Source organism: Hyperolius riggenbachi, chromosome 12, assembly GCF_040937935.1.
Source record: "Hyperolius riggenbachi isolate aHypRig1 chromosome 12, aHypRig1.pri, whole genome shotgun sequence".
In the NCBI taxonomy this organism is placed as follows: Eukaryota; Metazoa; Chordata; class Amphibia; order Anura; family Hyperoliidae; genus Hyperolius; species Hyperolius riggenbachi.
Genome location: NC_090657.1, coordinates 171,178,273 through 171,205,526, shown reverse-complemented (window position 1 = coordinate 171,205,526; position 27,254 = coordinate 171,178,273). Strand labels below are relative to the sequence as shown.

At 46.3% G+C, this 27,254-nt stretch overlaps 2 protein-coding genes across 3 annotated transcripts in view; both read right to left on the bottom strand.

The window, feature by feature from the left end:
* The window catches only part of LIME1 (Lck interacting transmembrane adaptor 1), a 34,092-nt gene extending 28,678 nt beyond the window's left edge, over positions 1-5,414 (bottom strand). Inside the window, exon 1 of the mRNA XM_068263499.1 lies at positions 4,904-5,414. The gene's annotated coding sequence lies outside the window, so the exon portion shown is untranslated. The remainder of the gene's footprint in view (positions 1-4,903) is intronic.
* Positions 5,415-5,494: 80 nt separating this feature from the next.
* ZGPAT (zinc finger CCCH-type and G-patch domain containing) overlaps positions 5,495-27,254 on the bottom strand; it is a 46,145-nt gene continuing 24,385 nt past the window's right edge. Inside the window, exons 5-8 of one of the 2 annotated variants that reach the window (XR_011025308.1) lie at positions 23,538-23,660; positions 18,800-19,208; positions 13,007-13,320; positions 5,656-5,738 (exon numbers count right to left, since the gene is read on the bottom strand). Coding sequence is in view for 1 of the 2 variants with exons in the window: in XM_068263498.1 (XP_068119599.1) it covers positions 5,600-5,738; positions 18,800-19,208; positions 23,538-23,660 (671 nt within the window). In the remaining variant the exon portion in view is untranslated. Of the gene's footprint in view, positions 5,739-13,006; positions 13,321-18,799; positions 19,209-23,537; positions 23,661-27,254 lie in introns of both variants that reach the window. The other variant, XM_068263498.1, reaches the window with a different exon arrangement.

Below are 27,254 nucleotides of genomic sequence, written 5' to 3'. Positions count from 1 at the left end.
TATATCTACGCTCCGGGCGGGGGACTGAAGTCCAAAGGAGCGTAGATATACTGTACCCGGGCGGCGAAGTGGTTAACATTTTGGAGTGACCTGACTCCAATCAAGAATCTGTGGAGGGAGCTAAAGATCAGGGTGATGGCAAGAAGACCCTTCAACCTAAAAGATTGGGAGTTCACTGCTAAAGATGAATGGGCAAAAATACCTGTGGAGACATGCAAAAAGCTGGTCTGCAATTATGGAAGTGTTTGATTGCTGTAATAGCTAATAAATGCTTTTCTATTGATTATTGAGAAGGGTATGAATAATTTTGGACTGGACACTTTTTGCTCAAATGTAAATAAAAGCTGAGAAATGTTTTTTTTTCTTTCCACAATAATGCCTCTTGTACATCATCATATTATCTTGTGGGAGACACCTATGTCATCCCCCATCAAAAATGTACTTGCTGGTTGAATAAAAGTAACTGTCAAAATTTGCCAGGGGTATGAATAATTATGGGTAGCACTGTATATATCGTGTAGTGCATGTAGGTCTAGGGCCAATTTAGGGGGAAGCCAATTAACTTATCTGTAAGTTTTCGGGATGTGAAGGGAAACCGGAGTGCCCGGAGGAAACCCATGAAGACACGGGGAGAACATACAAACTCCTTGCAGATGTTGACCTGGCTGGGATTTGAACCAGGGAGGCGAAAGAGCACTAACCAATACGCTACCATGCTGCTGTTGCTTATCTTTAAGATCAGAGAGGAAGTTCTGAGTTCAGGTGGGGAAGACGGGGACCCAAAGTTGCAAGTCGAGATTTCTAACCACCAGAGCCGGGACAAGGTCCTCCAGCACCCAAGGCTGAGACACCAAAGTGCGCCCCTCCATCCCTCCCACTCCAGCCGTCACACACTGATTGCTATTAGATTAAGAGGCCCACAACCTCCCCAACACCTTAATATCTAATTATCTGGCTTGCAGTCACTGCCATGTATCCCCTTTTCTTATTTCTTTCTGCTTCAAACACAATTAGGAATGACAGCTGAATGAATTCTGCGCCCCCTCCTACACTGGGCCCTGAGGCTGGAGCCTCTCCAGCCTATGCCTCGGCCCGGCCCTGCTAACCACTATGCCACTGTGCTGCTCTATTCATAGCAATGACCATGGCTCCACAGTATAGCCATGCCCCCCACACATCAGTGAGCGTCTTCCCCTGTATAGTCATGGAACCTTCAGTAATGCCATGACCCCAACTTCCATGCAGCTTGCTAATACACGTATCTGTCACAGCACCCGCCTTCCTTCATTGCTCTACATGGCTGTTTAATTTGGGGGGGGGGGAAGGGTTAAGGGTGCACACACAAATCCAATTTTGATTGGCTTGTTTTACCACTTCCATGACACATGAGGGTTTGCCTACACAATCTGCATAAAGTATTCAACATCTGTTGACCCTCATACTACACAGAGGTGGTGAACTTGGCCAGTCATTAACCAATCAAAATTGGAAGTGTTTATGCACCCTAATGCTAAGTACACACTTGAGATAAAAGTCTTTGGAAAATGAAAGATCACAGACCAATTTTACCCCCTTCCATGTAGTATGAGAGCCATACTCTACACCAGGGGTCTCAAACTCAATTTACCTGGGGGCCGCAGGAGGCAAAGTCAGGATGAGGCTGGGCCGCATAAGGGATTTAACAATCAGCGTCCCCACCGTCCCTTGCATTGATTTTTATTTCAAATTCAAATTCACACTGAAGCAAAATATTTTACCCTATAGTACGCTTCAGTGCTCCCATTACAAGTAATCCGCCGCGTCCCCGCCGCAAAACGAGGTCAAGAGGGGCAGAGCTGAAGCTGAAAGCTCTGCCCCTTCCAGGAAATGCTGGCGGATTGCCCCCGTGCGATTTGCGTGCTCTGCAGCCCTCGTTTAGCGGCGGGGATGCGGCGGATTACTTGGGAGCACTGAAGCGAACTATAAGGAAGCTTTTGCCGGCGAGGGCCACAAAATATTGTATCGAGGGCCGCAAATGGCCCGTGGGCCGCGAGTTTGAGACCCCTGCTCTACACAGTCTATTCTATTGCGCTGAGTACACACATCAGATAAAAATCTTTTCAAGATGCTGCACACAACGATGCTGTACACATGCAACAGATCAGTATCTGCAAAAGATCGGTTCCTGCAAAATGCATTCATATCTACGATATCTGCAGATCCTCATACACACCATGTTTAATGGGCATTCATCTGCAGATCAGATCCACCAGGATGGATCTTCAGATGATTGTCTGATCTGCAGATGAATCCCCTGCTGATGCCAGTCAGTGAAACTAGTCACCAAGGAGACTAATGGCACCATTCCTTTTGCTTGTCCAAACTGTGTTATAGAGTGCATTCTACTTGTGCTTTTTACCTATGCTATAAAGCCCTGTATGTGAGTTCTAATTAATTTGATTCAATTTTATGCTGTGTTTATTGATCCACGTGGAATTAAAACGGTTTACACTTAGAGCATTTGTTCCATTCTGTTTTATTCTTGATGATATGGATAATGGATAATTCCATGAAGGTGTAATCTATGCCATTGAAGAACTGTGACTCCTGGTTTGGGACTGATGATCGAGCCATATATTGCCTTGTAGTGTGGGTGCTTATCTCAGCCTGATGAACTGTGGTTGTTATCTTATAACACTGATTTACCTGCTTGATCTATTATTTTGAACTCTGGGCTAGTTCCTTTTTCAGCAGCTATTCTATAAGTGGCGCTGATCTATATGTGTGTAGTTTATATGTTGGAAAATTCAGACCAACTTTACCAAGAATTTGATAGTGTGTGATGGATTGTCAAATTGTATTCAACCAAAATAAAAATTGTATATAGCGATTCAGTACATAGCAAATGTTTCTATAAACAACAAACAGGCTGGAATTATGAAAGATGGATGATTTGTTAAGTGACATGACTATGTACTCTGTAATGTGCTGCAGAAGATGTCAGTGCTATATAAATACATAATAACAATATGGTAGGACATTAGACTATGACTATGGTAGGATTAGATTGTGAGTGCCTCTGAGGACAGTCAGTGACATGACTATGCACTCTGTAATGTGCTGCAGAAGATGGCAATGCTATATAAATACATATTTATATGGTAGGGCACTAGACATTGACTATGGTAGGATTAGATTGTGAGCTCCTCTGAGGACAGTCAGTGACATGACTGTGCACTCTGGAAAGTGCTGCAAAAGATGTCAGTCCTATATAAACACATAATGATAATATAGTAGGACATTAGACTATGACAGGGATAAGATTGTGAGCTCCTCTGAGGACAGTCAGGGACATGACTATGTGCCCTGTAAGCGTTGTGGAAGATGTCAGTGCTATATAAATACATAATAATAATAATATGGTAGGATATTAGTCTAGGACTATAGTAGGATTAGATTGCGATCTCCTCTGAGGGCAGTCAGTGACATGACTATGTACTGTGTAATGAGCAGCAGAAGATGTCAGTGCTATATAAACACAATGATAATATGGTAGGACATTAGACTATGGTAGGCATTAGATTGTGAGCTCCTCTGAGGACAGTCAGTCAGTGACATGACTATGTACTATGTAAAGTGCAGCAGAAGATCTCGGTGCTATATAAATCCAGAATAATCAAAATAACAATGACTGACTAAAAAGCTATGTCTGAACAGCAGCGTTCTGTATAACCTTTTTGGGGTAGTGGCAGGCGTACGAGAGAACAGCGCTGGAGACTTGGGCGCAGGATTCAGCCAGTAAATGGCTGATCCTGCAGCTTAACAAGTCCCGGCCGTATTAACTACTATTCCCCCTCCAGGTCGCCATTGATGGTGGGGAACGAAATAATTTGGCTTCCAGCAATTGCTGGAAGCCGAATTATTATGTTTTAAAATAACTTCAGCTCCGTCTTCTGACGGCGCTGAAATTACTCCCTGTGCCTGCTATAGTCGTGATTCCTATTATGGCCTATGGTGGCGCCGGCTGCGCCCAAATCTCCTGTGCTGCACCCAAATCTCCTGCTCTGGTTTCAGCATGTTCGAGTGGCAGAACCATTAATGTTTGGTAGGCCTGTAGTGGCGTACATTTGAAATGGCCACAGCCAAATTTCAGCACAGGGTGAAGCAGACAGATGGATCACTCAGCTTCAGGCAAACTCCTGGTTGACATTAATACTATTCCTCCTCTGAGTTGTCGCAACTCGGGGGACATGTAATTTGGGCAACAGCTATTACCGGTGGCCACATTACCTCTTTTTTTTTCTAATTTGAGCTTCGGCTATTGCTAACATCCATGATGAAAATGTAGGCAGCTTAGAAATGTTCCAATCAAAGTGATTACATTGTGTATTTGATTGGTGCAACTTCAAAGCTGCATAACAAAGAAATAAATAACAATAACTCAAAATTATCCACATGTCCATGACCATCACCTAGATCTTCCTTTCCAAATGGACAACCCAGCAGCAATACCTTGTGTAGGCCAGTTCAGTAAAGGTAAACACTGTGGTGACCTCCTTCAGGGCTGTACAACACCAGTCCTCGGCCGAGGTCCTCACACATTTTAATAGATGGGACTGAATCAGGGTGTGGTTTATCAAGTGGACCACATTTCTTAGTCCACCCTAAACACTCCAGTCCTCAGTGGAATGAGAATTAGAGAAATGTGATCGGCTTGATGATCCACACTTTTCCGTATTCTGTCCCATCAATTAATTTGAGCTATGTCAAAAATGTGTGAGGACCCCGGCCCCCGAAGACTGGAGTTCGACAACCGTGTCCTTCATGAGTAATCATGAAAACAACCCTTAAGAGGCCAACATTGGTGACTTGACGAAGGACTGTCAAACAAAACCTTAAAAACTTGCCCCCGTGATGGTCTTACCTTCAGAAGAACAACAATCTCAATCAGCCATTGAGCTTGAAGTTGATCGCCAACAACCACCTCCTCTGCAATCCACCGGTGAAGTATAAGAGTCCTGCTGTCTACCAAATATCTATGGAATCTTAAAGGCGGAAGCCTGAATTCTGACAATTCGTTTGTGTGCCTCAGAGCTCGGCCTCACAAATCTAAAGAAAGTAAAAGGTTGAAGATGAAGGTTTTCAGTCGAACATGAGGCAAATGCACGAGGTGCGAGATAGACAAAGCCGATAACGGTGTACTTTCTCCGGAACAGGTGGCTCAGCAGGCAGAGATGACTAGACTGTTTGATGTTGATAAAAAAAAAAAAAAAATTACGCGAGGAGTAGGATGAGTTAAGAAATTGGGGCTGCTGACTGGATTATTACAAAAACTGCTAAAATTCCAACATACGCTAAATGAGGAGAATTCAAAGCTTGCCCTAACAGGAAACTGACTGTGGTGATGACACGCCCTTGCCACAAAGATTGAGAGGAAATGGGGTGAGAGGGCGTCAGACCGTGTCACAGGCACAGGTGTGGGCAGGAGACACTCCAGAACTTGGACTGCCAACAATATTAAAAAAAACTTGTTTATTCTCAGTTTCAGAAACAAAATGGTACAGAACGGAAGCAATGTACAGCCTGATGCACAGGTAGAAAGAAATGAGCACACAGGGGCTCAGAATTCAGTCATTTTTTTATGCGTATCCGCTTTCTTCTGCTCTCTCTGCAGGCTCCGCTCTTCCTGCTGCAGGCTTGCGAGCTCTAAGCGAGCATCTGACAGGCGCTTCTCTAGCTGTGTGCTTATTGTGCTGTCCCTAAAAGAGAGACAGAGAAAGAGAGAGAGAGAGAGAGAGAGAAATACATTTAAAGAGTAATTGTAGTAAAAATAATGTAATTAATAACAATTTTTTATTTTACAATATTCATTTATAAAATTATTAGTCAGAGTTCGCCCAGTCCTCACACAGATTTACAGATGGGGTCTTATTTGGTTCTGTCAGGTGCAGCTCTGCGGAATGTTTGTTTAAAGAGAGCTCCGAAGCCAGTGAAAAATAATGCCTGGTCTCCCAGAATGCTCTAGGAGGAGAACTCCGCATAGCTAAGCAGCCTGGGCTAAGCATCAATGGGAGGACGGGGCTACATACCAATATGCAACAATATATAGATATAGGAAGTGTTTCTGATGCTGAAACCAGGAAAATGAATGAAAAAGTGGCTATCCTGAATAATTTACTGTATTTTACTGTGTGTCCATACAGTGCCTCTATTACCAGTTCAGCCTATCTGGACGAGTATTCCCGTCCAGATAGGTGGCGCTCAAGTCTATCTGGACACATATGCGCATGCAGTGTTTGAGCAGCGGTGCGCGCATGCACGTGGCCACGGCCCTGCGCACCCCGCGGTTTCCTGTGTCGGTTGGGGAAGGGAAGCACGGCTTCTCTGTACCAATCGCAGTGTGTGTAATAAGTGGACATGATCCTGTTCAGGGGCCATGTCCATTCAGAATAAAGATTGTGAGTGAAAAATAAAAAAATTAAACACTTCCTGGCAATCCAGGGAAAGTTTCTATTGCCATCTAGAGGTGAAAAGTTAAATTACATACCACATATTTTTTATATTCAAAAATAAATAAATAAATAATATAATCAATCCATTCCAAAGCCCCCACCCCAGTTACCAAGCAGAGGTAAAAAAAAAAAAAAATTCCATAAAAAGTCTCCTTGGGGACTCAAGCTGCAGGGCCACACAGTACAGCACACAAGTGATTTCCCCCCCCCCCTTTTCTCCCCACCAACAGAGCTCTCTGTTGGTGCGGTCTGATCCCCCCCAGGTTTGTTTGTTAATTTATAATAAATAAGTACTTTTTTTATTGAAAATGTCTTTTTTTTTTTATTAGGCTGGCAGGGGGAGGGAGGGAGTGCCCACTGCACACCAATCACTGTGATCGGCTGTCATAGGCTTCAGCCTATGACAGCGGATAACCTCTGAGCTAATGGAGCTGCTATAGATCACAGCGCTGTACCGGTAATTAGACGTCGATTTCGGCAATCGCCGCTCGGAGACTGAAGACGGAGCTCCGCTCCGTCCACAAAGCAGGGGATGCGCGCGATCTCCTGCAAACTGCTGCCCCAGGACTTCAGGCGGTCCTGGGGCTGCCGCCGCGGCCACGCCCATTGCGTGACGCGGTCGGCAAGCAGTTAATATGTATGTCATGAGGGTAGATTACTGTTATTTTAGTACATAAGGGCTTACAATTGACGGGACACAAAAAAAAAAAAACCCTAAACAGGTGATAGGAACAGAATTTAAATGTTGTGATAGCTGGGACTAATGGGCAGATAAAATGTGTGGGTTTTATTTATAGTAGCATTGCCTATTTTAAAACTATAGGGGATGGAATTGGAGAAATTGCGTATTTTTTTTTCTTCTATGAAATGCATAGAAAAAAGTAATTACTGAAAACAAGTATCACTCACAGAAAGCTGAATTTGTGGCGTGAAAAAAAAAAATATAGATCATTTATGTGTGATGAGTAGTGAGAAAGTTATTGGCGAATGAATGGGAGGAGCGTTGACAAGGGAAAAGTGCTTCCGTGCTTGAGGTAAAAAAAAACATGTGTGTGCTGAAACGGTTAAAGCAAACCTGAAGCGAAAATAAACTTATAAGATAATGAATTGTATGTGTAGTACAGCTAAGAAATATAACATTAGTAGCGAAAAGAGTCTCATATTGTTTTCCAGTACAGGAAGAGTTAATTTTTTTTTAAGTTTTTTTTTTTTTTTTTTAATCTATGCAAAAGAGCTATTTGACCCACTGGGTGGAACACAGTCCTATTTTCTGAAGCACTTAAAGGGGAACTGAAGAGAGAGGTATATGGAGGCTGCCATGTTTATTTCCTTTTAAGCAATACCAGTTGCCTGGCAGCCCCGCTGATCCTCTGCCTCTAATACTATTAGCCATAGACCCTGAACAAGCATGCAGCAGATCAGGTGTTTCAGACTTTAAAGTCAGATCTGACAAGACTAGCTGCATGCTTATTTCTGGTGTTATTCAGATATTACTGCAGAGAAATAGACCAGCAGGGCTGCCAGGCAACTGGTATTGATTAAAAGGAAATAAATATGGCAGCCTCTGTATACCTCTTACTTCAGTTCCCCTTTAAACAGCCAAGAAACAGAGAGACAGCTTGAGATAAGATTTTACTACAGGAAAATTTAAAGGGTCATTATTTCTGCTTTGTTTTATAGCTTCAAAAAGTGTGGTTTTAAAACTGCAAGTGAGAGAGAATTATGCAAGGTTATTAAAAACATAAGCAAACCCAAACTATAATAAAATAATAATCTGAACATTTGTATAGTGCTTTCCTCCTATCGGACAGAAGGCGCTCAAGAGCTGCAACCACTGGAACGCGCTCAAGAGGCCACCATGCAGTGTTTGGGATTCTTGCCTTGAACGCCTTACCGAATAGGTACCCTAGCCAGGATTCGAATGAGACTCTTCTTTGATACTAATGTTCTATTTATGATCCATACTACACATACAATTAATTACTGCATAAACTTGAATATAAGTTGACCCAGTGTATAAGTCGACCCCAATATTTGACCCTCACAAGGTGGATTTTTTAAATTCCCGTGTATAAGACGACCGGGCGTAAAAGACCACTCCCCAACTTTTCTAGTTAAAGTATAGAGTTTGGGATATACTCGCCGTATAAGACTACGCCTCTTCCAACGCACACCAAATAAAAAAATAAAAAAAAAACATATACTGGTGCTATGGATGAATACTGGTGCTGTACTGTATGTGGTACCCACTATATAACAGTATACAGGTGATTGAATAGTTGGATTGGTCAACTCTCCCTCTCCCTAAGTGGATTGGTCAGCTCTCCCTGTTTATCAGAATGGTATGGAAGAATAGATTGCGCTGTCTCCATAAAACATGCCTCTTTCACCCTTCTGGCCCACTCTTGTATCCTATTTACCTCCTCCTTTGCCTCTCAAATCTCACACATGTGCGCCTGCGCAGCTTCACTACAGTCCTCAGCAGCGACATCTGAGAGGCGGTAACAGGATAGGGAGGGCCAGATGGGTGGAAGAGGCATGTTTTATGGGCACAGAGCAATCTTTCTTCCATACACTGGGCGTCCCAGACCTTGTAGCTTGAGCTAGGAGCTCCCTCCAGCATATGTGGTGACTGCCTCATCTCCAGCACCCGGTAATTAATCATCAGCATGTCGCGTACGTGCATCACGTATCAGCATCGCATAAACATCAGCATGTCCCATATGTGCATCGTGTATCACCTGGCATCAAAGACACCCGGCGTATAAGACGACCCCCGACTTTTCAGAAGATTTCAAGAGTTAGAAATTACGTCTTATTCGCCAGAATATACAGTATTCAAATATAAGTCTATGTATAAGTCTATCCGCTGTATAGCTTATCCAGATCTAGGTGTCCTCAGTATAGGTAGCTAGGCATAGGTGACCCCAGTATAGGTAGCCAGTACAGAGAACACAAAGAGGAGACACCGGGAGCCCAATATAGTGTAGTATGTACTGGTTAATTGATGTGAAAAAGCAAGTATATAATAATACTCACAAACCAGGGTTACCCCTCCATGCAACCACTGAATAGTCAGGTGGGGAGATTAGACCTGTCCCCATTCAGGATTAAGAAGTCACTCTTTGTAGATTGGAAGAAAGAGGCAACACCCCTACACCAGGGGTGGACTCAGGGAGTCCCACAGAGGCGCTAAGCTTGATGACAGACTTGCATGAGTTATACGCTCCGTTATAGCCTAAGGAAGCAGGCTATGCCTGCGAAATGTGTTGCACTTTCTGGAGTATGTCAATAAATATTTTTGTTGAATAATATCAACAGTATCTTGTGTCTGCTTGGAGGAGGTAAGTCCACCTTTAACTTTTCTTATTTTAAACATTTTAGCGATTTTTATCTTTTTGGCGCCTCTGTTTTGCCTATATAGGTATCCAGAATAGTTGCCCCCAGTATAGGTTAGCCAGGAAGGTGCCTCCAGTATAGGTAGCTAGTATAGTTGCCCTCAGTATCAGTTACCTAGGTAGGTGCCTCCAGTATAGGTAAGCCAGGTAGGTGCCTCCAGTATAGGTTAGCCAGGTAGGTGCCTCCAGTATAGGTAGCCAATACAGTTGTGCCCAGTATAGGTTAGCCAGGCAGGCGCCTTCAGTATAGGCTGCAGTGGCAGGGAAGAGCGGGCACAGAGGTTAGCAACTCATCTTCCAGGATCCCTGCAACTTCTATCTTCTTCCTCTCCCAGGTGTCCCTCGCATTGGTACCAGCGCCACGTGATGACATGCAGTTACATCATCACAGAGGGCACTGCTACCAAAGCGGCGGACGCCTAGGAGAGTAAAAAGATAGAAGCTACGGGGATCCCGGTGTTTTATACTGAGCATTCCAAAACCAGTACAAAAAATATTTGGTCTCCCAGAATGCTCTGGGAGGAGCATTCTGAATAGCTAAACACCATTTATTTATTTAATGTATTTATAAAGCGCCAACATATTACGCAGCGCACCTGTAATGAATAGCGGAGATGCCGCCGCGCGTTCTGGCGGCGGGGCGGCTGTCTCCGCGATCGGACCGGCGGTTTCCGCACAGCGACATGTGTCTGGTTGGCCTGGGCCTTCTAGTGCACACAGATGGAGAGCTGCGCACGCGCGCCAGAAGACAGGACCTTTATGCCAGCAGGAGAGGTATCAGCTGATCAGGACGATCAGCTGATCAGGACGATCAGCTGATCGCAGCGGAACTCCTGATTGGCTGAGTGGCTGGGGGCGGCGCTGCGGAGCGCTGTAGTATATATAGATCTTGCTTGTCAGTTGCTGGTTGTCTGCCGTTGCGAATACTTACGTGTGAGCACTGAGACCTCAGTCAGATCCTACAGTGCGTTAGAACCAGGTGGACCTGGGAATTCACACTTAGCCAGATTCCGCTCTTGTCATTTGCTGTGTTATACTTTAGACCAGTTCCAGGGTGTTGAGACCAAGGACCTCACACCCAAGCTTAGGATTACTGTGTCATTGCTGTGTTATACTTTAGACCAGTTCCAGGGTGTTGAGACCAAGGACCTCACACCCAAGCTTAGGATTACTGTGTCATTGCTGTGTTATACTCTAGACCAGTTCCAGGGTGTTGAGACCAAGGACCTCACACCCAAGCTTAGGATTACTGTGTCATTGCTGTGTTATACTTTAGACCAGTTCCAGGGTGTTGAGACCAAGGACCTCACACCCAAGCTTAGGATTACTGTGTCATTGCTGTGTTATACTTTAGACCAGTTCCAGGGTGTTGAGACCAAGGACCTCACACCCAAGCATAGGATACTGTGTTATTCTTTAGACTAGTTCCCGGGTGTCGAGACCAAGAACCTCACACCTCAGACTAGGAATGTGCTTGATATCTGTTATGACCTTTGGCTCGGTCGACCTCTCTCTTGCTTTCTGATTCGGTACCTCTGCCTTTCTGTCTACCAGTTGCCAACCTTGCCTGTACCCGGTTATCGAATCAGCCTTCTGTCTTTGTACCTTATCTGCTCGTGTGTTGCCGACCTGGCCTGCCCGACCCTTCTGGCTTTCACTCATTCCTCGACTGTTCAGTCTGTCTGTACTACCCGTGATACTAATCCACCAGGTGTCAGTTAGCTGCAAGGACCTTCTGCTCCTCAGAGAGTCCTTCCTGCAGTACAGCCAGTGGCCTCTATCTCATAGGAGTCCCCTGGCTGCAGTACAGTCTGATTCCCAATCCATCCGGGAATCCTGGGCTGCAGTACAGTCTGATTTCCAGTCTACCAGGGAATCACTGGCTGCAAGATTATCTCTATCTCCTTCTCTTAAAGAGATAGTCCCTGCTCCTCAGGTGGTCGCTGGCCGTAGTTTATCTGTGTCTCCCGCCCCACGGGAGACAGCCTACAGTTGCACCAAACACTTACACTTCATTAGGTGTCCAGAGGTTAGTCATACTTGTATTATTGGTGATTCTGCAGATCATCCATAATCAGGTATACATCTGTATTGTTGATGATTCTGCAGATCATCAATAGTCAGATTCTCTCTGTGTGCTGACACCAATCGTTACAGCACCATGGGGAAGGTGGGAGTACATACCAATATAGAGCAATATATAGATATAGGAAGTGTTTCTGATGTTGCATTAAGGGTGAAAGAAGGGCAGAGGACAGGATAAAACTGTGTTAAAAACAGATACAAGGAAAAAGGATGAGGTGGCACAAATAAAAGTGCCAGACATGTAAATGAGCTAGGAGAGAGGCGCCGTTCTCCTGTCTCATTTTCTTGTCTGGCACTTTTATTTGGCCTGAGGAAGCGGGCACAGACCCATGAAATGCGTTGCAAGTGCATATTAAAATGATTTGTTCTCACACGAATTGTCATCATTGAGGCTGCCTCATCCTTTTTCCCTTTATCTGTTTTTTTTAAGATTCTTTTATTTAATTTTATTTTCCAAAAAAAGTTTACAACAGAGATAAAGACAGCATGGATACAATTATCAAAAGAAAGGAAATACAGGGTTTTATCGAGCCTCCAGAGACATATATATGTAGACAAAAGATTTGAGTAACTGTACATTAAGAACTAGGGTCCAGGCTAACCAAATCAGTGATCAGATAAGCCAATGTAGTGATAGAATGTTGAGGGGGTTGCCCTCCCTTCCTTTTTTAAAAACAGTAGGAACATCTAATTGCACCCAATCTCAAAATTAGTTGACATTATCCAACCTGTGGCCCCATTCCCAGAGGGGAAGAAATGTGACACAGATAACGCCCTGACCCCTATAGGAAACATGTGACAGGGTGTCCAGGTAGCAGGAATACCATTGGGAATGAGTGCCAGAGGACCAAAACCTGAGGGACTAGGGCAATCAGTATCGCCATCCATTTTAACACAAGCAAAATTGTAACTGTATTCCGGAGGATGGAAGAAAAGAGACACGAGAAAAGGGAGGCGAAAAGAAGAAGAGGAAAAATAAGGATGGAGAGGACACGGACCAAACCAGAAGACTGCCACAAAACAGGTACTTACCCCCAAAGGGAGGGCGCTGCCCCAAGTATTCCCAACAGCCCTTAGTCAGTATGAAAAGTCAGCAACCTAAGTTATAAATGATAGGTAATGATCCGATGATCAAACCAGCCGAACCAGGTCTTCCAGAATTGTTCCTACCGCCCCTGGATTGTTGTGGTTAAATCTTCCATATTTTGAATTCGATCCACCTCACGAAGCCAATCCTGGACCATGGGAGGGTCTGGGGATTTCCACTGCCATGCTATCAATGCTCGAGCGGCATTAACAAGATGTCTGGTAAGAGTTTTCTTGTATTTACAAATAGACCAGTCAATCTGGTGCAACAGAAAGAACGCTGGTAAGTCAAGGGAAGGAAATCAGTCATCTTATGCATTGACTCTTTTTATCTGTTTTTAACACAGTTTTATCATATTTTGGGTGCCTCATTCCCACTTTGTGTTACCCACCCTCCTGTGAGGAGAGGTGTTCTGGTTGAGAGGTGTTCTGGTTAGTCTGGTTGTCACATTGGGAACATTCCAGTCTTTGTCTCTCTAAGAGCATGACCGTGTCCAGCTTATCTGGACACCTGAGTGGAGTCGGGGTTGTGTATCTCCACCTGCCTGCATTGGTTTATTGTCCAGCTGCAACCCTACTTTGTGAGTATTCCATTGCTACATACTGATCGCTACATGTGACATTCCATTACTACATGTGACATACTGCACCATCGGGGCTCCCGTTGTCTGTGCTTTTTCCTTGAAGGGTGCTCTCTGATCAACCCCCATTTTGCATCTGATGCTGCATTGTACTCTATGTCAACAGTGCCTCTTAAGAATAATTGATTTAGTATCAATTCAAGATTTTTTTCTTGGTACATAAATTAGCTGGCACCCGAACTGACACAACCAACTCTACCATTTATATGGGAGAGAACAGAGGCGCCAAAAGGATAAAAGGGGTTTTAAAGGAGCTTAAAAGCCAAAAGTTTGGCAATTACCGTATTTCGCGCCGTATAAGACGCTCCGGAATATAAGACGCACCCAAATTTAGAGGGCAAAAACCAGGAAAATTTTTTTACTAAACCTGGTGCGTCCATGTTCCAGGAGCGTCTTGTACATGTTGTGTGCTCCTGTGTACCTCATGTCTCTTCCTGTGTGCCCCATCTGTCCTGCTGTATGCCCCATGTGTTTTTCTATGTGTCCAGTGTGCCCCTTCTCCCCATGAGTACCTGTCCGCCTGTCTCCCCCATGTGTACCCTGTCTGCCTGTCTCCCTCTGTGTCCTGTTTCCCTCATGTGTCCTGACTGCCCCTTCTCCTCATATGTCCTCCTGTGTCCGTCTCCCCATGTGTCCTGTCTCCCATATGTGTCCTTTGTGTCCATTCTCCCCATGTGCACCTTGTCTGCCTGTCTCCCACATGTGTCCTGACTGCCCCTTCTCCCCATGTGTCCTCCTGTGTCAGTCTCCCCATGTGTCCTCCTGTGTTAGTCTCCCCATGTGTCCTCCTGTGTCAGTCTCCCCATGTGTCCTCCTGTGTCAGTCTCCCCATGTGTCAGTCTCCCCATGTGTCCTCCTGTGTCAGTCTCCCCATGTGTCCTCCTGTGTCAGTCTCCCCATGTGTCCTCCTGTGTCAGTCTCCCCATGTGTCCTCCTGTGTCACTCTCCCCATGTGTCCTCCTGTGTCACTCTCCCCATGTGTCCTCCTGTGTCAGTCTCCCCATGTGTCCTCCTGTGTCAGTCTCCCCATGTGTCCTCCTGTGTCAGTCTCCCCATGTGTCCTCCTGTGTCAGTCTCCCCATGTGTCCTCCTGTGTCAGTCTCCCCATGTGTCCTCCTGTGTCAGTCTCCCCATGTGTCCTCCTGTGTCAGTCTCCCCATGTGTCCTCCTGTGTCAGTCTCCCCATGTGTCCTCCTGTGTCAGTCTCCCCATGTGTCCTCCTGTGTCAGACTCTCCATGTGTCCTCCTGTGTCAGTCTGTGTCCTCTTCCCATGTGTCCTCCTGTGTCAGTCTGTGTCCCTCTCCCCATGTGTCCGCCTGTGTCACTCTGTGTCCTCCTGTGTCAGTCTGTGTCCTCCCCATGTGTCCCTCTCCCCATCAGTCCTGTTTCCCCCATGTGGCATGTGCCTAGCTCCCCTGCGTGCTTAAGGTGTCCCCCTCCAATTTCCTCCTGCCCCCTCCATGTGTGCATCCCCCCCCCCCTACACCCCCCCCCCCCGCGTGTCTCCGATATCTCCGAGGTAAAGCTTTCCTCCCTCCGGGTCTGCATCTGCAGCGGCTTACCTCATACATGCCGCCGCGAAGACTGCAGACACCCGGCTACTCCATGTGTTCCCTCTACTGCGCGGCTTGTACTGATGACGCAATCAGTACAAGCCGCGCAGTAGAGGAAACACATGGAGTAGCCGGGTGTCTGCAGTCTTTGCGGCGGTATGTATGAGGTAAGCCGCTGCAGCTGCAGACCCGGAGGGAGGAAGGCTTTACCTCGGAGATATCGGAGACACGCGCGGGGGGGACTGGGGAGATGCACACATGGAGGGGGCAGGAGGAAATTAGAGGAGAACACCTTAAGCACGCAGGGGAGCCAGGCACAGCGAGCACACACACAGGCAGGGAATCCCCAATGGCGGCGGGTCAGCGGTTCATATCGGCGGGCGTTCGCAAGTTGGAGATTCCCTGCCTTAGCCGTATAAGACGTAGGGACTTTTTCTCCCTATTTTTGGGGGAGAAAAAGTGCGTCTTATACGGCGGAAACCAGGAATTAGCAAACCTGGTAAGACTATTTTTAGTAACACTCCAGGACAGGTAAACTTCGAGACTTGGCTCCTCCCAGGAAACAGAAAACATCCATGAGCCTCTCTATATCTTTAACGTAACCACAGCAGTCCGGCAGTATGTATCCAAGAAACAAACTAAAACAGGTCTAACCGCCTCCCTCCTGCTAAATCATATAATCGATTTCTATACGTCCAGTTATGTTTATACATTATTTTGAACAGAGAAATAGAAGAAGAGGGTGGGTTACCCCCACCTGTCCTGGAGTGTTACTAAAAATAGTCTTACCAGGTTTGCTAATTCCTGGTTTTTCCATAACACTCCAGGACAGGTACACTTCGAGATGATAACAAAGAAATTAACATCACCAACCTTAGGGTGGGCTGACTGCTTGTAGGACTTTCCTTCCAAAATCCTGATCTGAAGCAGATAATCGATCCAGTCTGTAGTGACGTGCAAAGGTCCCCAGGTTCTTCCAGGTAGCCGCTCTGCAGATCTCCAGAGGCGAAGCTCCAGCCCTGTAAGCCCAGGTAGTAGTCGTTGCTCTGGTTGAATGTGCTCGGAGACTGTCTGGAGGTTGATGATCCATGACTTTATAAGCCTCCAGTATGCACAGTTTTATCCAATTGGCTAGCGTCTTTTTTGAGGCTTTCTGGCCCACCAGTTTTCCCGTAAAATTAACAAACAATGCCTCTGACTTCCTTAATGGTTTGACTCTATCAAGATATGCTAGGATCGTTTTCCTCACGTCCAGTGATTGCCACTCCATTTCTTTGTCATTGGACGGGTTAGGAAAAAATGAAGGAAGCACTATTTCCTGCTTCCTGCAAAACATGTCACCTACTTTAGGTAAGAACTCCGCACTCGTCCTCAAGATAATCCTATCTTCATGTATGATGCAATATGGCTCTTTATAAGACAGAGCCTCCAGCTCACTGATCCTTCTTGCCGTGGTAATTGACACTAAAAAAACAGCTTCCAGAGTTAATAACTTAATGTCCATAGAATCCATGGAATTGAAGGGGGGCCGTGTCAGAGCTTTTAACACAACCGAAAGATCCCATTTGGGAAAAGGTTTCACCCTAATTGGTCTGTTTCTTTCTATAGATTTCACAAACCTAACTATTAAAGGATGAATGGCAAGCTTTTTATCTAAAAAAACAGAAAGTGCTGAAATCTGAACCTTGATTGTGCTCAAGGCTAGACCCTTGTCTATACCTGCTTGCAAAAATTCAAGAATAGTTGCAATCTCTGTAGACCTATACTGAGATTGCTGTTTCCATAAATTAAACGTTTTCCAGTACTTCAGATAGATAGCTCTGGTATTTTTCTTTCTACTCTTAATTAATGTTTCAATTACTTTATCAGACAGACCCTGTCTCTTAAGGATCAGTTCTTCAGTAACCAGGCCGACATCTTCCATCTCTCCAGGCCCTGAATTTTCTTCCCTTGCAATGTTATTATTTGATTGTTCACCGGTAGACGAAGGGGTCCTTCCATTTTCATTTTGAGCAGTAGTGGATACCATGATCTTTTGGGCCAGTCGGGTGCAATAAGTATCATGGTCGTCTTGGATTCTGCCAGTTTCTTCAGTACAAGGGACATAAGATTCAATGGTGGGAAAGCGTAAACCAGACCGCTCGTCCACGGTTGAGCTAATGCATCCACTGCTGCTGGGTTGTCCCTGATATTTAATGAGAAAAAATAGCGGCACTTCGAATTTTCCCTGTTGGCAAAAAGATCTACTACTGGATTCCCCCATCGTTTCGCCAACTCTCGGAATACCTGCTGACTCAATGTCCATTCCGTATTGGAAGTCTGAGTACGGCTCAACAGATCTGCACGAGTGTTCAGAGCTCCTTTTAGATGTACTGCCGTTAATGAACCTAGGTTCTGCTCTGCTAGGTCCAGTATCTCCAGTGCTAACTGTAATAGTTTCATTGATCTTGTGCCTCCTTGTCGATTGACATACGCCACTACTGTGGAGTTGTCTGTTCTCAGCTAAATATGGTGTCCTCTGGTTATGTGTATTGAACCTATTATGGCCAGTTTCACCGCTAACAGTTCCCTGAAGTTTGAGGACTGAGTTTTTATATGCTTTGGCCAAAGCCCCTGCATCTCGAAGTCCTGAACATGAGCGCCCCATCCTGAGCAGCTTGCATCTGTTGTGAGAACCATCTCCACCGGATATTGCCACAGTCTGCCTTGTGTAAGGTGAGCTGATGTAATCCACCACTGCAGATCGTGTTTCACTATCCCTGTGATCAAAAGTACTTGTTCCAGGGATACCACCGTCTTGGCCCGGTTTTTTAGAATCCATGATTGCAATTTCCTTGTGTGTTTCAACGCCCACCCCCAAGCTCTCCAGGACAGGTAGCACCGCATATAGAGAGACCTGTTCCCAGAACAGGAAACATCCATACTGCCGGACTGCTGTGGTTACGTTAAAGATATAGAGAGGCTCATGGATGTTTCCTGTTTCCTGGGAGGAGCCAAGTCTCGAAGTGTACCTGTCCTGGAGTGTTATGGAAAAAATACGGTAGATGCTCTAACTCCTTTTTCTATTGCCTGAGGAAGCGGGCGCTGACCCGTGAAACGCATTGCTTTGTTTTATCTGGAGTTCGTTAATAAATAGACTGAATGTACAGTCGTGTTGTGTCTGCTTGGAGGAGGTAAGTCCACCACTGCCTCCTCTAATTACCAAATTCTTGGCTTTTAAGCTCCTTTAAAACCCATTTTATCCTTTTGGTGCCTCTGTTCTCTCCTATATAATATTGTATCCACCCTGGGTGGAGGGTTGCGACCCTTTTCTACTATCTACAGAGAGCGACTTCTTATTCCTGAGTGGGGTCAGGATAATCTCCCTACCTGCCTTTACAGTGGTTGCCTATTGGTGACCCATGTTTGTGAGTATAACAACTATTACTCTTTGTCATTATCCCCTTTGTCAATACATACTACACTATTGGGGCTCTTGGCGTTCCTCTGTTTAACTCATTTAAGCTGTATTACAGATAAAACTGACCAAGTGCCCGGCACTTACCGCCCCACATTCCGTGCCAACGCCTCTGCCATCCGCCCAATTTCTCGATTCTTCTGCTGGATTTTCTCAGTGGTTTTGGCCAAGGCCACATTGAGTGCCCGCTTGCTGCTCTGGCTGGCGTTGTACACCTCCTTGCCCTTCCTCTCTAGGTTAGATAGGGTCTCTGTCTTTGCTGTGGAAGTATTGGCCTCCAGCTTCTCATTCAGGAAGTCAAACACATTGCGCCGGGGAGCTCTGACTTGGCCCGCCGCAGCGCGCTTGGGCGCTCGTTTCCTTCTGGCTTTGGACGGGTTCTGGCCTTCTTTTAACTTCCGTTGCTTGATCTCCAAGCACTGGTCCAAAGATTTACCCTTTGGCAGGACCACAGCCTGGATTGGCTCGATTCTCCCCTCCGAATTCCGCCCAAGTCCTGAAAAGAGGAAAAGAAGATGCCAACATTAAAGCAAAACTGAAGCCAGCTGAGAAAAAAAAAAGTCAGATACTCGCTTATGAAGAGAGAAGGCTCTGGATCCCATAGCATCTTCCCAGTCCTCTCTCCGTGTCCTCGGTCCATCGCTGCCACCCCTGTTGCAGTTATTTGACTAACTGGTTGAAGAAGCCTACGGGATACTTGGAAACATTTGTGTGCCCGAGTGCTTCTGAAAACGTGTGGCTGCATAGCAGACATGCGTGTCTTCTGAAACACTGCACTTCGCCTGTCTTTCAAGCACTGCACTCTTGCACCCCAGCGGTTTGAAAGGCGGGCAGCTCCGTGCTGCGCATGTGCGGCTCTGTACTGCGCATGTGCGGCTCTGTACTGCGCATGTGCGGCTCTGTACTGCGCATGTGCGTCTTTGGAAGCACTGCACTCTGATAGTCTTTGGAAGCCAAGCACTTGTGTGCCCTGGTGCTTCTGAAGACGGGCAGCTCCATAGTGCACATGTGCAAGTTGTTTTTGGAAGTACTCGGGGACACTAGTGTTTCAGAGGCCCTCCGAAGACTCCCGTGGGAGGAGGAGGCAGCAAATTTGAACACGGGACAGTGGAGAAATGAGAACACTGAGAGCGGAACAGGAAGGCTCTATGAGATCCAGAGCCTTCTTTCTCCATAAGTGAATATCTGACCTTTTTTTAGCTGGTTTCATACTTGCTGAAGTCAATAGAAAGAGAAAACAAACAAACAAACAGATACTTACCTTAGGAGAGGGGAGGCTCTGGGACCTATAGAGCAGTGGTTCCCAACCTTTTCCGGCCCGGGGAACACTGTCTGACCAAATTTTTCTCCAGGGAACGGCGCGCTTGGGGCTGGTGGGTCGGAGATGCGGCCCCCAGTTGTTTGCGCGACCCCCGGTTGTTTGCGCGACCTAGTGGACAGTGCCGTGCGCAGCATGGGGGGGGGGGGCTGGGGTGCGGCTGCATAGCTAGCATAGTTGCCCCAGTGTAGGGAGTTTAGTTGCCTCAGTATAGCTAGTATAGCTAGTATAGTGCCCCAGTATAGTGCCCCAGTATAGCCAGTATAGTGCCCCAGTATAGCCAGAATAGTGCCCCAGTATAGCTAGCATAGTGCCCCAGTATGGCCCCCCAGTATAGCTAGTATAGTGCCCCAGTATAGTGCCACAGTATAGCCCCCCAGTATAGCTAGTATAGTGCCCCAGTATAGCCAGAATAGTGCCCCAGTATAGCTAGTATAGTGCCCCAGTATAGCCCCCCAGTATAGCTAGTATAGTGCCCCAGTATAGCCAGAATAGTGCCCCAGTATAGCTAGTATAGTGCCCCAGTATAGCCCCCCAGTATAGCTAGTATAGTGCCCCAGTATAGCCCCCCAGTATAGCTAGTATAGTGCCCCAGTATAGCCAGTATAGTGCCCCAGTATAGCCAGTATAGTGCCCCAGTATAGCCAGTATAGTGCCCTAGTATAGCCAGTATAGTGCCCTAGTATAGCCAGTATAGTGCCCTAGTATAGCCAGCATAGTGCCCCAGTATAGCCAGCATAGTGCCCCAGTATAGTACCCCAGTATAGCCCCCCAGTATAGCTAGTATAGTGCCCCAGTATAGCCCCCCAGTATAGCCAGTATAGTGCCCCAGTATAGCCAGAATAGTGCCCCAGTATAGCCAGTATAGTGCCCTCCCGCCCGTCCCCGCGGCCGCCGCTGTTATTACCTTAACAGCTGCCGCTCTCCCCTCTCCGGCGCATGTGTTTATTCTAGCAGCGTATCTCCGGCTGCTCTGTGTGATGCGGAAGGAAGCAGGGCAGCGGCTTCCTGTAACGGCGATATGTATCGCCGTTACTATGGTAACCGAGCCCTGCCTCCTTCCGCATCACACAGAGCAGCCGGAGATACGCTGCTAGAATAAACACATGCGCCGGAGAGGGGAGAGCGGCCGCTGTTAAGGTAATAACAGCGGCGGCCGCGGGGACGGGCGGGAGGGGGAGAAGAGGACGGCACACCAGGCAACGTTCCGCGGCACACTAGTGTGCCGCGGAACACTGGTTGAAAAACACTGCTATAGAGCCTTCTTACTCCTCTTATGGTCCCTGCTTTCCAGCACTGGCTCCCCCGGTAGCAGTATCCGACCGATGGGTTGAATACTGCTATGTGCCGCCGCAGGATGCTTCGGAAGTCTTTGGGAGTCCGAGTGCTCCTGAAGATGGGTGGCTCTGTACTTCGCTCTCTTACGCTCATGCAGGCGCACTCAGGCTCCTAAAGCATCCTGCGGTGGGGTATTCAAACGAAGGAGCCAGCGCTTGAACGAGGGGACCGGGAGTGGAGCAGGAAGGCTCTATAGGACCCAGAGCCTCCTCTCTTCTTAGGTAAGTATCTGTTGTTGTTTTTTCCCCGCTTCCCATTAGCTTTAAAGTGTAAAGTCAACGTCTCACCCAGAGATCGCAGACTGCAGCCCCGCCCACTGAGTACGTAACAGGAGCAAAATGTTTTTATGTAAGAAGCAGATAAGAATCGTTTCCCCCATATTTTATTTTTAAAGGTCTGTGTTTACTATAAATGGCAAATCATAATGCACATATAATGAAAGGATCCACTATGCTTACAGTAGGCAACATGGGACCAGAGGATGCTACAATCTCCATGCGCAGAATGTGGCCTCTTTACTTCTTGAATATTACGGTAGCAGTTCAGGAAGCAAGACTGTGTTTACTGGCCAATCAAATAAATCGCAGAGCATCATCTGTTGCTGGGCAGATTTTCAAATCTCTGGCTTTGATGAATCCCTAGCAGCTGGCTGGGGCTTCCTGCTTTCTGTACACACTTGCAGATCAGAGTTCCCGAACCCTTTCCTCAAGGCCATAGGAGTAAGTAAGTGACAGAAGTTTGGTGGCGACAGAATTGTTGGCGTCAACAGGAATGTTTAAGGAATTTCAGAGGACAGGAACTGGAGGAGCCACAGAGAGAAGTGATCTAAGAAATCAGGGCAAGGCCTGGAGGGTGGTAAATAACTGCGATTTGGAGGTTAGAGGGAGAGTATAGTCGGACTGCCAGGTTTCCGTAAGCCCAAGGAAGGTGAAGGCACTAGAAGTGAAAAGGTTGTAAATGAAAGGGAATTTGTTGCAAACTGAGCAGGTATTCCAGGGGGCAGCAGAGGTAGGTGGGGGAGGAGAGGAATATTAACCCTCCTGGCGGTTTATTAAAATCCGCCAGGGGGCAGCAAATCATTTTTTTTGTTTTTTTTATTCATGTAGCGAGACAAGGTCTCGCTACATGATAGCCGCTGCTCAGCGGCATCCCCCCAGCCCCTCTGATCGCCTCCAGCGATCGGAGATCAGGAGATCCCATTCAAAGAACGGGATCTCCTGGAGGGCTTCCCCTGTCGCCTTCGCCGTCGTGACGTCAAAGGGGACTCCGATCCACCCCACAGCGCTGCCTGGCACTGATTGGCCAGGCAGCGCACGGGGTCTGGGGGGGGGGGGGGGGGGTAGCGGCGGATCGGCGGCGATCGGATTGCACACGCGGCTAGCAAAGTAGCAAAAAACGGTGCCTTCCGGCGGCATAGCCCGTGCTCAGCACGGGCTTACTGCCAGGGAGGTTAATAAGGTTCTGGCAGTTGAGATGTCCATGTGGTTGGCTGTGATTAGTATGGAAGAGTGAGGAGTGAGCTGGAAGGGAGGGGCCGGGTTTTGGTGAAATGTTGAATGTAGCTAGAAGGAGGAGGCAAAGAGACCAAAGGAGAGGGCGAGATTTAGATTTGTGTGTAGAAACAGTATAAAATGTAAAATAAGGTTGTACGTATGGGAAAAACCCATGAGAAGCAAGCTGTGGAGATGATAAAAGAGGATAAATGTACAACAGAGGGAGAACTGTACATGAAAAATGTGCATGATCTATGCTGTGCCCACGTGTTTACAAAGGAAGCTAGATATGACAGTGCAGTTTCAGGGGGGGGGGGGGGAGGAAATCGGGGGGAGTAAGGGAGGAAATTACTTCCAGATTGGCTTCAGTCAGAGGCAGAAGGAAACTGCCTGGAACAGTTTTCTAATTATTTACGATGTAAAATTCACTGAAATAAAAACCTGGACAGTGCAATACATCCATAAGTAGAACAAGTATGTATCTACTTATAAATGTGTTGGGATAGTATGGCTGTCCCTGCTGCTTTACACATGGGATGTATGGCCATCCTGAATTTCTCTAAAAGTATCTTTCTTAATTCTAATTTAACTTCAGATAGTTCAGAGAAAGCGGTTGAGGCAGTTTGCTATAACTGGAGTATAATATCTTCTCAGTCACACATATGGCATAACTCACCTTTCCCAAACTCATATCCCATCTGAGCCATAAGCTTGGATCCAATTCCACGTGTGTGGGCCTCCCATCCTGCAAACTGAGAACTGCACGGCGCGGTCCCGCCTCCTTCGCTGTCCGCCAACACTGCAAAACACAACATAAGTCACATGACCAGCAGGCTTACAGAGGAGTGACAACTAAGAGGGCATTGATAATTTCCTTTCAAATCGATTAAAGCTAACCTAAACCCCCCCAAAAAAGAAAGAGTTTATAGTGACTGGCCAGTCATTGGCTACTGCGCCTGCGCAGCCCTGCGTCCGGATTGTACTTCAAATGCGCAGGAGCGTGATCGAGGATGCGTGCAGCCAGGACCACAGAGGCACAGTGGCCATCGACTGGCTGCGGGGGACCTGAGGATCATTGAGTGATGGCGCGGGCACCGGTCGACAGCAGGGGGCTGGTAAAAGCCCCAGGGAAGTTAAACTTTTTTTTTTTTAGTTCGGTTTAGGTTCACTTTAAATTTCAAATAAACCAGAACTGAACAAGAATTATTTGCAAAGCAATCATGTTGATTAGAGTAAATTATAAGAATGACAATTAGAATTGAACCTTACATGTGTCAGGAATCATGCAATATTCTGTTTCACCTGCTGGTGGCAGTATATGCCTGAGTATCATGAACTTACACTGCTCACCAACTCTGTAGACTCCTGCTGATTTTGTATTGTCCACTGCTGTATGAACTGCGCATTTTTTTCCTTTTCCAGCACAGGCGGGGATTGCCTGATGCTTGTCAGTTGAAGCAATCATGGATCCCGACATAACACCCCTTCCCCCCCCCAACCAATCAAGCTCACCCTAGTGTCCCTATCAGGGATGTGGCTTCTCTTCTTCACCAATGGAGTAAAGTGAAAGATTCTATTATTTTAGCTACCTCGCTCACAATAACAAATTACATTTAAAAGACAACTGAAGTGAGAGGGATATGGAGGCAGCCATATTTATTTCCTTTTAAAAACAATACCAGTTTCCTGGCAGCCCTGCTGATCCTCTGCCTCTAATACTGTTAGCCATAGCCCCTGAACAAGCATGCAGCAGATCAGGAGTTTCTGACAAGATTAGCTGCATGCTTGTTTCTGGTGTGATTCAGACGCTACTGCAGCCTGTGCACGTGCATTTGTGTGCGCATGCGTGTCCGTGCGTGCACATGCGCACGTGCATCCCCGTGCACGTGAAAATAGTGGGAAAAGAAACCCACCAAAGAAAAAAATACACCTTTATTTCCAAATACTATATTGTTACCATACTTTGTACTAGGGACATAATTAAAACGTTGTGATAACCAGAACAAATCGGCAGATAAAATGTGTGGGTTTTATGTACAGTAGCAGTGTTTATATTAAAACTATAGGGGATGAAATTGGAGAAAGTGCATTTTTTCGTTTTTTACTGTTTTTACCCTTTAAAATGCATAGAAAATAAAGTAATTACTGAAAACAAATATCAACCCCAAAAAGCCCAATTGGTGGTGAAAAAAACAAGATATAGATCATTTTATTGTGATTAGTAGTGATTAAGCTATCGGCAAATAAAAGGGATGAGCACTGAAAGGCGAAAATCGCTCGTCCGTTAGGGTAAAAACGCCTTTGGGGTGAAGTGGTTAAAAATAAATAAATATGGCGGCCTCCATGTTCTTCTCACTTCAGCTGTCCTTTTAAGTGTACCTGAGACAAAAAAGCGTCTCAGGTACCATACTTACCTGGGGCTTCCTTAAGCCCCCTTGAGGCCGCTCATCGTCTCCCCAGGTGGCTCCTGTCCCAGGAGTCGTGGTTCGTCACCAATGCAGATCGCTCCCAGCTGCGGGAGCGCGACGGGGGAAGTGCATGTGGCCGAGCCGCGCATGCGCGCTGAAGCTGGACTTGGCTAAGCTTTCAGGCCGAAATTGTGGGGAGAGGAGTAGGGATGCTCGGATACCACTTTTCACTATCTGGCACTAATTCGGAATCCGGATACCTAGATATCCGATCCGGGTCGGATATCAGAGTTTGCAATTTTGAAACCCGAATTGAATTCGGATACCCGACCCCAGTATCCGTCCGGATTCGGATATCCGGATTGAAAACCGGAAATGGTCTTTTCAAGGCTTCTTAACTGTTTTAGAAGCTAAAAACATACCACCACTACGGCTTTATGTTTTGAACACAAAACACAAAGCCATCCCTGGGTGGGCTTGAACCACCAACCTTTCAGTTAACAGCCAAATGCACTAACCAATTGTGCCACAAACGCTGTGCACACAATCACAGCTAAATGGCGATCTGAGGTTTTCTTCGGACAACTGTTGAACACAAAACACAAAGCCATCCCTGGGTGGGTTTGAACCACCAACCTTTTGGTTAACAGCCGAATGCGCTAACCAATTGTGCCTCAGAGAATAGTTGTTGCTGCTAAATGATTTTAAGAGGATGTATGTGTGTCTTTTGGAGGGTGGTCTGCTCCAAGAAGTTTAACGCCACTTTTTCCTACAACAAAGCATTCCCTGTGCGGCAGCAGAGTGGTGCAGTGGAAGTGTGCTGGGCCCATAACCCAGAGGTTGATGGATCAAAACCATCCTCTGCTAGGTATGATTTCATTTTTGCACCTCGCTTTATCGCATGGGCAAAACAGTTTCCATAGCCCTGTAAGAGAAAGTGTTATAAGGGCCCTGCCGTAACATAGATATTATGGTAGCTAAGACTTCTCCTGGGCCTTTCTTGTAGTTGAAGAGATGAGTGAACTGTGACACCACACACACACAAAAAAAAAGCGAACAGAGAAGCTTCCCCATATTGGAGCATTGGATTTGGTAAAGTCTTAAGCCAATGTGTTGACTCACCACACAGCCCCACCACAGGCATGTGTCTCGGGGGGAGAGAGATCTTTTTGCCATCGAAATTGTAATCCGGATACCTGGGAGAAATCCGCGGATATCCGGGTCGGTAGTCAAACTATTTGCAGATAGCTATGCGGATTTCTGCCCAACTATCCGGAATCCGGATCTGGCCGGATAGTAGAAAAATGGTCAGATATCCGTGTTACCCGGATATCCGAAATCCGGATGAGCATCACTGGACAGGAGCCTCCCGGGGAGATGGCGAGGGACGAGCAACCGCAAGGGGGATTAAAGAGGAACTCCAGTGAAAATAATGTAATAAAAAAACACTTCATTTTTACAATAATTATGTATAAATATTTTAGTCAGGGTTTGCCCATTGTAAAATCTTTCCTCTCCCTGATTTACATTCTGACATTTATCACATGGTGACATTTTTACTTCTGGCAGGTAATGTCAGTGGATGGAGATGCTGCTTGCATTTTTGGCAGTTGGAAACAGCTGTTATTTCCCACAATGCAATAAGGCTCCCACAGTGCGATGTCAGGTCCTCAGAGCTGTGAGGCACCGACATCACACTGTGGGAGGGGTTTCAAGACAAAATCGGCCATACAGAGCCCCCTGATGATCCTTTTGTGAAAAGGAATAGATTTCTCATGGTAAAGGGGGTATCAGCTACTGATTGGAATGAAGTTCAATTCTTGGCTAAGGAAGCCCCAAGTATGGAACCTGTGACGCTTCTCGTCTCAGGTTCCCTTTAAGCTCTCTGATACCTAGAGAAAACCTTCTACATGGGCAACCAAATTCCCTGTAAGTGACTTCACTGTAAGTTAACCTGAGTGTAAGCTTATAAAAAAGAGAGAGAG